Genomic DNA, 12,505 nt, shown 5'->3' with positions numbered 1-12,505 from the left:
CCCTGTCAAGGTTCACAAGAAAAAAACATGTATTTTTAGGTCACAGTGACCATGACCTTTGACATTCAACTTGCCCAAGTACAAATCAGTGTTTATATCAAATTATAAGGATTCTATTGAGGTTTTGGAGAACGGCGAAGAAGACCCTGGAGTCTGTGGTGAGTGAAGGAATGAAAAACAGTGGCAACATCCTACCTCCAATTCTAAAGATCAGTCCTCACTATGACTTCTATCCGTCCACTAACCTTTAACATATTTCCTTAAAATCAGGAAGACACCAACTCTCTCTGGAATAACTTGCTCTCAGCTCTATCATTATCCAATGTTTTGGGTTGCATGAAGCTATAACTGGCGTCTTACTGGCAAGGAATAAACAACAGATTTGTCTTGGGTCCAACCTTGGAACTAGCTCATTATGTATAAATGTCATGTTTTCCTAACAGCTTCATTTTCGACTAGCAATAGATTTTTTTTTTTTTTTTTAATTACTTTCTAATGCTACAGACTGACCTAGGTTTATGATTTCCCCTCACAACAAGGTAATGCATGCACACAGCAAAATTGTGTGCATTTTTGAGTCAATATCAGTAAGTAAATATCAAGAAATTCCCTCAAGGTGTTCCTGAGACTTTGGCATTCACAAGACCGGACACATATTGTGAGATCTTTTATATGTGACATACCATATTTTAGTTTTAAATACAGAACATTTGCACCAAATACAAAAATTCCCTGTGGGAGTCAACAAGGTAAAAAAAACTTTCAAATTCTGATCAGTTCATCTCGAGTTAGAGTGAATATTTATACCCAATATATGGAAAGGCATTATAGATATGTTATGTTCACAAGACTGGGACAGACAGATGGACAAACTGACAACACAATATCTCCTGTCGCCAGGTGTAGAGGCATAAAAAAAACACTCAAGAAAAAGAGGTAATGACATACCAACTCATTTTAATAAGTAATACAATCAAATTCATTTCAGCAATCAGCCTGCTGATAATTGAGAGGGGAATCGATTGACGACGAATAACATTATTCACCATCAAGCCTTGAAATACAGGGATACAAAATAAAATTAAAAATGATTACTCGGATAATAAATGAAAAGACATTAAGACTAAACCTGAACTGTCATTTGCCGTCTCACCAATTTTGTGCGTGGGAATTTTCGAGGAGGCAGCAAGTGTGCGATACCATTATTGACACGCTTAAAACAAAGCCTTAGTTGGCACTCCACAACATCAGTGAGCACTTACGTACACGATGAGTTAAAAGCAGTACAAGTTGTACAATAGAAAGAGGCGTCAGGTCATTTATTTTCTGTTGTGCTCAAGTTCATTTTTTTTTAAGTCTTAGTTTTAAAATACAGACAAAAAGACAACAGCCATTGAAAATGACAAGCCTTCTCTTTGGTCAATACTGAACATGACTCACATAACATAGGTGACATGTAACATATTTCCTTGAAACTACCATCAATAAAAAAGTTGACGAAGTCCCCTCCAACGGATGTACACAAGCTTCAAACTACAACATCAGTGACACCAGCAGCCGACAGGTTGACCCTGAAACTGATTCATACTAACTCAAGTCCCTCGTGTTCTAAAAAACCTCAGATGGTTTCTGTGAGTGTTTGTTTTGTCAAAATACTCATGGAGGACATCTTAAAAATCAGAGAGACAGAGATACCAAAATATACAAACCATTCATTTCAAATTTACCCCCAAACAAACAAAAAAACAAACACCCAAATGAACGTTTTCATGGACTAAAATGTTTGGATTTGACATGATTGTCACAAAAACTACAAATCCATTCAAAGCCTTTTAGTAAAAAATACACTTGTCACCAAAAACAGAATTTTACACACTGTCGATAAGTTAAGTTCATTTGATGCCATTATTTAATTAAAAAACAAAACAAAAAAAAACTAAGTCTTTTCATGGGTACTGCAGTCATGGAGTCCTTCACCCCGGAGGATGTTATTAATGAAGCCTGGACATGTTGGTGACTCACTTCTTATGGTTGTACTGTGTCTAAGTCAGGTTGTGGTTGAAATGGGACGCAGATACTTGGGGTCAGCTCTTCAGGACTTCACTGGTGAAGGGCTCCTTCTGTTCATAGTCAAGTGTGTGTGTGCAGATGTTAAACAAGCCTCACCAGACTTTACAAATCCCTGCAGGAGAAAATGACAACAATCCATTACTTAAATCACATCTCAAAACTACATGAAGTAAACTTAGAAAAATAGCTTATAAAAACACTTTATATTTCTCTGTGATTTCACAGTGATAAGACAAGTGTACACAAGTGTACAGCTCTATGCACAGGAGTGAACGCACCCACGTGTTCTGATGTGGCCTTGTTACTATATTGATTGGCATTTAAAGTTGCCAATAGCGCTGAATGGGTGTAACGGCTCTGACACAGCATGAGAGAGATCGTCGCCACCATTGTTGCCTGCGCTGCTAACTGAGGAGGAAGCTGAGAATACTTTTGATACCGTTGATTGATTAGGTTGTAGGTGACATTTCAAGAAACATCAAAGCATGAAATTGTTCATGTTGATGCCATGGGGATTTTAAAGGGAACATATTATGCAAAATCAACTTTTTAACCATTTCAGTACTTATATGTGGGACTCTGGAGGCCCTACCAATCGCCAAAGTGTGGAAAAAGAATACTCAGTCATGTTTTCGTGGTGCCGTCACAGGAACAGACCTCCGACACATGGATACTTAGGGACAGCACAGCTGATCGCCAGCTCGCCGGAGCACCGGAGCTGGTCAGCGGTGGCGAGGTCTCCGGTCTGATACAGTAACATACAGCGGCAGTTTATTCAGCTCGCCGCGCGCCGCTGGCGATCAGCGGTGGCAATCAGTGGTGCTGTTCCTAAGTGTTTTTAACTGATTTACAGTTCGGCACTGTTCGGCTCGATCCTTATGTAGGACGTCTCTTCCTGTGACGGCACTCTCGCAGTTTTCTGCTCACGCTGCCATGTTGATATTGTCAGAGAACTAGTGGAGGGAGGGGGAGACGAATAGAGCTGTAAAGCGCTGTAAAGAGGACAAATCAGAACCCCCCTGGAAGAAGTGAGTGTGTGTTTGCCTGTGTCTCATTTGCATATAAAGGAGACCATGCACAAAAGACGAGCGTTCTGAAAGGGGCGGGTTTAGCAGGGTTATTGAACTACTATGATGCTTCATCCTTATGGTATTTTGACCAAGGCATGTCACTGACATGTTCATTAGGACACCAGGGAACTATTTTAATGGGGGAAATAGGGTATAATATGTCCCCTTTAATGCTAGGAACAATCGCCCCCTTGTAATTTGATTTTTCAGGGCAGAAGTTCAGACCACATCTGAATAGGTCCACAAAGCTTCATACTACAAACCTGTGCTATACGCTCTCCATGTCTTCACTGCTGTTGCCTTCCTCCTTTAGAGCCTCCCCATCGTTGGCAGCCTCCTCTACATGGGCCAACATGTCAGCCATCAGCGCCTCCTCCAGCTTTTTCCTCACACTGTACACCAGCTCCTCCTGTTTCCTACACAAAAACACAACAGGAAGCTCTTACAGTTGGCAGTTACAGCTGCCTATAACAGCCACTGAGTCAGCACAGAACAGATGGTGTGGTTGTTTTTGTTTCTTTTAGAAAGAGCAGGGTCACTTGTTATGAACTGTGGAAATTTGCAAGCAGACTCAAACTGGTTATCTTAAGGCAAATCAAAGTGGCAAATTCATTTTTAGACTTGTCAGAAATCGTAATCATTTGCAACACAAACCTTTTGAGACATTCAGACTGTCAATGTGGTTTTCTGCTTTTAAACATAATGCTTCATGGAAATCAGATTACAACAAATACTCAAACAAAAGCACATTAGTGTATGCATGCTTGCCCACCTGATGTCCTCATCGGTGACAATAAAAGCCTTGCATAACGGCTGTGTCGTGTTGAGCCACACACCCGGGTTCTTCTCCACAGCAGCAGACAGCTGACCAGTGATGGGAGCAGCGCTGGTGTGGAGAGCGCTTGCGATAGCCGACAAGAGAGTCTTGTCTGTGCAGCCTGGGCCAACTCCTGACGTACAAGACAAATACGATGATTATTTTTTTATCCATGTGGCAAATCTGGCACCTACACACTTAAACTAGACCATGAAACATTTCATTTGTAGTATAAAATTAGGCTTTTACAGGGTTTTAAATTCCAAAAGAACAAATGAAGTGACTATACATTCTGCTCAGTAATTTAACTTTAATGTAAATTTAATCCTATTGAGTAAAAACTGTCCCGCCATCATTTGTCCCCAAAAAACTGTGTCCCAGTTGTCAAGAGAATCATAAAATGAATTCAAGGATTAAAAGAAGCCAATACAAACACATGGTGGTGTTAGCTTTCAATCATCATTACACTGAGCAACCCATTTTGTGATGACAAGTTTAAACCCAGACAATTTGCCTATTTAAGCTTTAATACGGTAATGCTTTTGAAATTCAGAAATATATGACTTGATACTCAAATTACCTTGATTTTAATATTTCTAACAGTCTGTGTTATATGTACTGTGTATTTAGTCTCTTCAGTCTTGTTTGCCTTGTGCTGTTCAGTTAAGGTGTGGAAATTAAATAATATGATCCTGAGGACTTCTTTATTTTACTATATGAATATGAAAATATTTCAAATGTCTGAGGAGAAGACGTGTAACTGGGGTATCACCTTGCAGGCCTTTAGGCAACTCCATTGTTTTCATGAGTTCCTCTGCGATGTCGTAAGCACTAAGACCACTGAGCTTCTTCTCCCAGAAGAGCTGTGAAAAATGAAGGAGTCACAGCATCAGATAACGTGTGTTTGGTGTGTGATGATGTCAACCAACAGCAACAGGCAGAGGCCGCCGACCTGTCTGGGCTGGTCTACGGCTTTTTGAGGATCCGTCTTCACTTTGTTGGTGGGATGGTTGGTAACCTTGGTAACAGGCTGTTTAAAGATGGAGGCTGTCTGTCTGACTGGCAGTGATGTGTTCAGATCAGGTTTGCCCTAAACAGAAGAAACGTCACAGGGATCAGTCAGGGTGGACGCATGATAGACAGGTGATAAAAGACAAATTAAAGTATTGATTAATATAAACCAACTGTTTTCCAAATATAAAAGTACACAGAGCTTATCCTACACGATTAGCAAACTTCTTAGCAGTTTAAATATGGCTGCCGTTGAGTCATGTTGTGTTTTAACTAATTTACTTTATATAAATATGATCTCCACTGTCTGATAAAAGGTTAAAGCTACATTACAGGCACAACATTACACACAATGAACATACACTACATGGACAAAAGTATTCGGACACTGTAATCATGTACTCATGTAATACATATACAGTACTTTATTATGGAGTTGATTCTCGTTTAGAGGTGTCTATGGGAATTTGTGCCCATTCATTCTATGAATAGAACATTTATAAAGCAAGGCACTGATGTTGGACGAGAAAGCCCTGTTTCCAGTTTATCCCAAAGGTGCTCCATGGGGTTGAGGTGAGGGCTCTGTGCGGGCCAGTCAAGTTCTTCCACACCAAACTCATAAACCATGTCTTAATAATCCTTGCTTTGTGCACTGGTGCACAGTAATTTTGGAATAGAAAAGGGACTTCCTCAAACTGTTGCCACAAAGTTAACACAGCAATCCGCCAGCAGAAGATCATGTGTCTTTAAGGAAACACACAGTTGTGTTTGAGTGTGAGTGAGGTGGCCTTCATGTGTCTGTTTCACCTCACCTTGTTCTGGTTGTTGTTATCGTATCGCAGTCTCTGGCGGTTCTTGTTCAGCTTGCTCATCAGCATCTTTCCCGTACGGAAGTCGAAGGAGCTGAGGTCCATCTGGTTACCAAGGTAACGGGCCAGCTGAGGCTTGCTCCGAAACTTCTTCCCAGACGGACTGGCAGAGGGAGGCAGTGACAAGACATGAGAAAAACCACAACACTGATACGATGTCCGTCAAAGACAAAAGGGCCAAAACACAAGACAACAACACTGAAAACTGAAACAGAGACGGAGGCAGAGACAACAAGACTGACAGATCAAATATAAACACACACGACAGACAGAACTACCAACAACATGCAACAAGTCAACAGCAAACAGGGGCAGAGCACATTCACATGACACTGAAATCACATTGTTGTGTGAAATGAATGAAATCTTTGTGCCCTGTATTCTATGAAAAGCTTCTATCTAGGGCTGCGTGATATTCAGAAACCGTGATGGATATTATGATAACAATGTGACTTGGATAAACAACGAAAAACTTCATCATCTTCTTTAACTTTATGATTTGGGTAGACAGCTAAACTAGACCAAACAGTGAGTATAGATAGGCTGCAGATTTTAAATTCTTGGCCAAACAAAACTGGCATAATGACCACTCTACATGCATTGCAGTTCAAGCAGTCTTAACAATACATGTACGTCTCTTGCTCTATGTACACTGAGCATGTTGACATCGCAATTAAGCTTGACATTAGAGGTTGGCCATTATAGGTCGATACCAATCTTTAGTAACCAAGGACGCAGATGGCTCGTTTTGATAACGATTTTTTTGTCAGTATGTTTGGCCAGTTTTCCTTTTTCCTCCATCTGGTCAAAAAAAAGTTCGATATTAACAAATGACACCAATAAAGTCCCTCTGAACACCTACAAAACATTTACATACACAAAACTTAATGGTCTGTCTCTCCAGTCTGAAATTTGTGTCTGCACTGCAGTGCACTTGTATGTTTTCAACAAAAAATGTATTAACTAAATTAAATACATGAAATAATAAAAATAAAAGTCATCAGTATTTATCAAGTCTCTGAACAAAAATGTGCAATCGTTTCAATTATTGAAAAAAATGGTAAAAAAAATAAAATATGACACTTCAAATGTTTCAGAAAGGAAACATCACATGTCCACAGCATATTCACCTGAGCAATGGTTTGACAAAACTGTGGGTGGATGTACATATATATATGTATACAGTATATATATGCATGTATGTGTATGCAGTACGTGCTAGTTACACATGCAAACGCATCTTACATCACACACCACAGTCAACACCAGTATGATTGTACAGTTAGCCTACCACAAACTATACAACCGACCCGCCTCCCCCCTGTCTTGCCTCTGTTCCTCATCTTGCTCTTCTCCTCTGCTAAATGAAAACAAATCTGGCGTTGTTGGTTCACTTCAATGATACATAAAGAGAATAAACACTGAGTTTTCGTCACCACAGGCCTCTCTGCCAGGCTGAACTGCTGCTGCTGTTAGCCTGGACTCACTCGTCCTTCACCCTGACAACAGTGAGAGGAGCTGGCCTGGCTGGCCTTGTCGCCTTCCCTCCTCCTTCCCATCCCAAACTTTATACCGTCCTCCCCTCCACGCACACCCACACCTCCCACTTCCCATACTCCTCTGTTTGTCCCCGTCCACAAACTCGGTGTCTTTGCGTAGCTACAAGTTTTTAAAAAATGACCCTCATTCATTTAGTACCTAAAGTAATAGACATCGCTTTTTCCAGCGGACAAACCCGACTTTCTGGTCACTTCTTCCATTTTCCAGCCCTTGGGGAGAGCAGTGCAATCCCATCTTTTCTTCTCCATTTCCCACGCGAGTAGCCTACAATTCAACTTAAAGTTACTGTGAACGACTACACAAGGTTTAACTGAAGGTGTCGCTTTTTTGACGACGGGCCTACCGCTCCTCACGCTTTTGTTTCGACCATGTTAAAACATGCGTCCCTGTGTAATGAGACCTCGCCGCTGCCGCCGCTGCTAACGTCTAATCTCTTTGTCGTCGCGCAGATCGCTCCGCCGCGAAACTCAGCCGCATCACCACTCGCCTGTCTCGCCGAGGCAACGAGGGCTACATCCGCGAGGAAAAGACGGGACGGCACAGCCGCGTGAACCGAATATGAGGCCGTTGAAACGCGATCAAAAAGTAGACTTCAAAATAAAAGCCCTAATATAAGCGGGAACCATGTTTCCATTTTATTTAAGGCAAACTTTTTAAAGATAGCACATTTTTCGCAATCCAGATCACAATATAAGGTGCCACCTCCCATTGTTTTAAATAGGTAAACCAGATGTGTTTCATAAATAAGTCACAACTATACTTCATGCTTTACATTATCACAATCCAGATCACAATATAAGGTGCCACCTCCCATTGTTTTAAATAGGTAAACCAGGTGTGTTTCATAAATAAGTCACAACTATACTCTATGCTTTATGTTAGAATATAAACACACAAACGTAAAGTCTGGAAATAAATATGCAATTTTGTGACCCCAACAAAATCTCATGACTAATCTGTGGGTCATGACTTCTTGTTGCCACATACTGATATGGCTAATCTCAAGATACATCCAATATATAGCATTCCATGATAAATACCAATTTAACAACCCTCTGACCAGTGAATGTGTAAGGTAGTTTCATACTGGCTATGTACTAAATTGATGTCAAACTCTAATTTAAACAATTCTATCTGGATTCAAAACAACTGATATCATATTTAAAAACATCATCGTCATCTTGTATTTATACAAAACTTTAATTAATTAAATAAATTGTTTTAAATAATATGCTAAAATGTTACAATATTGAAATACATATCAACATGGTTGTCAGTCTTTTATTTTGTAGTGTGAAACCGGAAAGCTTTTTTTGTATATTGCCTAACTTGACGCTAAGCTAACTACACAGAAATGTTAACCTATGGGAAACATAAATTAGGCTACTGTTACAAATAGACCACAGTTATTACACATCGATGCGGTGACATTAACCACAGACGGCGCTAATACTGAATACAATCGGTGGACGTTGTGAAATAATGACGTCCACTTTGCCGCTCGCTTTGTACAGTAAAATATCAAAGTTTCATGTTACGTGAACTGAAGCGTTTCACCACAATGCCTGCCGTTGTCATCCCACATACTTGGAGCCGGCTTTTATGAATGAAACGAGTCGAGCTCATCGATTAAAAAACGCAGACACCATTTTAAAAAGCATGTCATTGCAATTAATTAACACACTCCATATGTGTGTCAGCGATACACACCGCGAGAAAATCAGATCTGCTCCGGAGGATTTAAAACCCCTGTGGAAATGAAGCGCCTGTCTACGCAATGAGCAGACTCCATGCTTAGTTCAACGTTAGCTGCGAAAAATCAGGGTAATGAACGCATGCGACAGTGATGCTGAGCAACAGACCGACATCATAGCTCAACACCACTACGCTGCTGGTTTAAAATGCATTTGCCTGCATCGAGTGCATTTGCCTGCAATAGATGACAAAACATACTTTATACGGGTATTATGCAAACGCCATACCAATTATCAAACACTACAGTTACAATCAACAGCTCTATCGGTGGCTTTATTGGCCTTTAAAATGATGTACTTACTCGTTTTTATCCATCTTGAAGACACTATCTCGCTTTCCCCCTCTCGCTATGTTAAATCCCTTCTCCCCTCTCCTCTTTCAGTCCCCTCCCCCTTCGATGGGAGAAATGAAAGACATTATCCACGCAAATTTCGCAGCGGGGCAGATAAAAAAAATGAGTCTAAAGCAGACAGAACACTGCTGTATTCTCTGTGTGCAGCCTGGCCTGTAAGACTACTGTCAATATTTGTAATCCACAAATAATTATAATTTACAGTATTACTGACGTTACTATTCAATAATAAAAAAAATACCTTAAAGTTACAGTACAGCTAGTCCTGGTTAGTTTGCAAAGACAATATCTGTGTAATGCAAAATATGTATGTAAATTCATGATTTTTAATAACATTAAAACAAACTAAACCTGACTATTCCACACATAATATATTTAACACCAAAGACAGCACTCAGAGAGCCAAACTTCATCTAAAGTCTGTTTCCCAGAGTCAATACACTCCCCTTTATCATATTGGCTGAGTCCATATCCAGTTCTAAACAACCACCAAAACCTTTTCATTTCTTCTCTGGGCATAACGTACATGAACATAAAATTTTATCCAAATCCATCCTTTACTTATTGAGTTATGCTACTCACAGACAGACAAAGCCTGGCAAAAATAGAACCTCTATAATCAGTTTAATTTAAACACTGTATTATGAGAGCTGGGGAAAAACACTGGACACAAAGAGGCAAATTACATTTTTATTCATATTATATAATACAAGATCACAAAGGGTGCATCCTGAAGTCCAAACTCCTAACAAGACCCCAGTGACTGATTCCTGAGCCCGGGCATCCTAATTAAGTTTGCGTTGCGCAATCCACCCATAAGACAATTCCCAAGCTCTTGTCCTGCAGGCAGACACACAGCCCATTCATTAGTTAAAGAGATCCACATTAACTGGTCTGTTTGAAATGTGTGACAAGCACATCCTTCCTGTCTCTGAGACTGGAAACCTGTTTCCTCATTGAGATACTCCCTGACCTGCACAAAGGTTTCGGGGGGTGGGCCAAAGTATTTCTAGGGCTAAGAAATGCTTACATAATTTTATCTGTGTGAATACAGAATGAATATTATGGATAGTGTTGGGGACTTAGAATGCAATAATACTACGATAATACTGGTATTTTACCTAATCAGTAACAGGAAGCACACAGGATATACTTTCACATTATTCAAAAATATGTGAATTTGTATATTTTCTATATAACCGACCCGCCCAGGGGGGAGGCGGGTCGGTTGTATAGTTTGTGGTAGGCTAACTGTACGATCATACTGGTGTTATAATTTCTATATTTCAGGTATTTCTCTTCTTAACAATAATATTCTTAATTAAAAAACAAAAAAAAAAAAACACTAACTCAGTTGCTACTTCAAAATTAGCCTGACCCCTTTGCAAAGCACTAAACTAACACCTCTGAGGTCACCTCACTATTGAACTGTGCAGGTGCATTTGTAGAGTTCCAATCTGAGCAAGTAATTAGAAAACAAAACTAAAACTGTTGATTTAATCTGCTCAGGAAAAGCACCTGGCATGTCCTGCACCGGCCTGTTTGTTATCAGAAGTAGATGGGTGTGGCTACAGCTAATGAATAATAAGCTCAATTACACACAAAGTGGTGGTTACAGTGACAGTTGACTCACATTTTAGAGATGTGTGAGACTTTATTCTTCCTTGTTGAACTTCCCTTTAATGTATGGCACATAGTCTAGAAATAGTCGCCAGTCTGTGAAGTGAACGAGTGCCACACTGCCGACTGCTCCCCAGGCAACCATATTTGGTGCCCTAGACAATAGACAGAGGATTGATGAATAAAAAAAAACTGAAATTAAACAGCGACACAAATACAACTCTAAACCAGTGTCAAGAGCAACATGGATGTAATTATTAAAGATTATTACAATAAAACAAACAATCTCTGAATTGACTACTCACTGTATGGTAAACTTTGTTTATTTATTGCATTTCATAAGTTCATGGCAATATTTCACATTACATTTGCCATTTTTCTTAATATACTGCAGCTCTAGTTATGATGTTGCTTATTACTTTGATTACCACTAATCAGAATCAAAGATTTGCCACAACTCAACAAATGATAATTTCATATCTGAGGTGGTAGTTTCAGCACTAATTTCCATTTACCACAATCTTAAGACATAGATTACATTTATTAACATGTCTTGTCAACAGTAGCTTCCCTGTATTTTGCAAAGTCAGTTGAATTATTAAGTTTCTAAAAAACAGGTGTCGCTAATTTACTGTAAGAGAAGCCAAATAATTAGACGGGGAATGCACTTTAATAACACGTATTCAGAAAATGATTGGTAATTATAAATATTATTGTGGTAAAAATTATAAAACATATAATAGATTAACAACGAAATAGGCTCAAGTACGTGTTGGTACGAAACAATTTGATACTAAGGCAAACGTATACATATTTTGTAAACAATTAGCATGTAGCTCTTCGTCTGGTCACAAACGTGAAGTGTAAACATGATGCTAGTTAGCATGGCTAGTTTATCAATAGGCAATAGATGGGCGGGGGAAGCTAATGTTGGCCAGTTATCGTAACATTCTCAAGGACATTCGCTTTTCATATGAAAGAAGTGAAAACAACTATACTCTTCTTCTGTTACCGACTTCACTTACCACGCTCTCAGGATAGAAACGTACTTGGCACCGATGAACTTATTAAGTATTTTCTGGATCATCCTGAACTTATGAGTTTGTAGTCGTGCTTTCATAGAATGGTGGCTGATGTTATTATTATTATTATTATCATCAAGGACCCCGGGTTGTCCTTTAATACGCCTGTCAAGAATAAAACCCTTCACTTCTGCGTATGAAACCACTAACATTAGCTGGTATCCTGCCTTTAAATTAAAATAATGTCATGGTTACATACTCAAAACAAAGACAAAATATACTACTGTTCCCTATTTGACTCAGATTTAGCCACTGGCAATGACAAATGTGAACAAATTCATCTTCCGAACTACAGTAAA

At 39.5% G+C, this 12,505-nt stretch overlaps 1 protein-coding gene across 5 annotated transcripts; it reads right to left on the bottom strand.

Annotated features, from left to right (window-relative positions):
- Positions 1-937: 937 nt before the first annotated feature.
- On the bottom strand, positions 938-9,525 carry mbd3b (methyl-CpG binding domain protein 3b). 5 transcript variants are annotated; one of them, XM_044043799.1, is made up of 8 exons: positions 9,454-9,482; positions 7,129-7,197; positions 5,781-5,940; positions 4,910-5,047; positions 4,730-4,820; positions 3,913-4,090; positions 3,404-3,556; positions 938-2,182 (listed from the first exon to the last, which is right to left on the bottom strand). In XM_044043799.1, the coding sequence occupies exons 1-7, from the start codon at positions 9,465-9,467 to the stop codon at positions 3,409-3,411; spliced, it is 798 nt and encodes a 265-aa protein (XP_043899734.1). In that variant the 5' UTR covers positions 9,468-9,482; the 3' UTR covers positions 938-2,182; positions 3,404-3,408. The 5 variants fall into 5 exon arrangements, with proteins under 5 accessions (XP_043899734.1, XP_043899736.1, XP_043899735.1 ...); XM_044043801.1 differs by having other exon boundaries at positions 7,168-7,197; XM_044043800.1 differs by having other exon boundaries at positions 7,129-7,194.
- Between the last annotated feature and the right edge of the window lie 2,980 nt (positions 9,526-12,505).

The sequence above is a fragment of the Solea senegalensis genome, linkage group LG14, assembly GCF_019176455.1.
Source record: "Solea senegalensis isolate Sse05_10M linkage group LG14, IFAPA_SoseM_1, whole genome shotgun sequence".
Classification (NCBI taxonomy): domain Eukaryota; kingdom Metazoa; phylum Chordata; class Actinopteri; order Pleuronectiformes; family Soleidae; genus Solea; species Solea senegalensis.
The sequence above is the reverse complement of the archived record's forward strand: the minus strand, read 5'-3'. Positions and strand labels throughout refer to the sequence as shown.

Bases quoted from the DNA above. Each gene is read 5' to 3' on its own strand.
- mbd3b (XM_044043798.1), bottom strand. From the start codon at position 7,645: ATGGAGAAGAAAAGATGGGATTGCACTGCTCTCCCCAAGGGCTGGAAA. The intron at 5,048-5,780 runs GTGAGGTGAAAC...TCTTCTGTTTAG, and splicing joins ATAACAACAACCAGAACAAG to GGCAAACCTGATCTGAACAC. The intron at 4,821-4,909 runs GTCGGCGGCCTC...CATTTTTCACAG, and splicing joins CCGTAGACCAGCCCAGACAG to CTCTTCTGGGAGAAGAAGCT.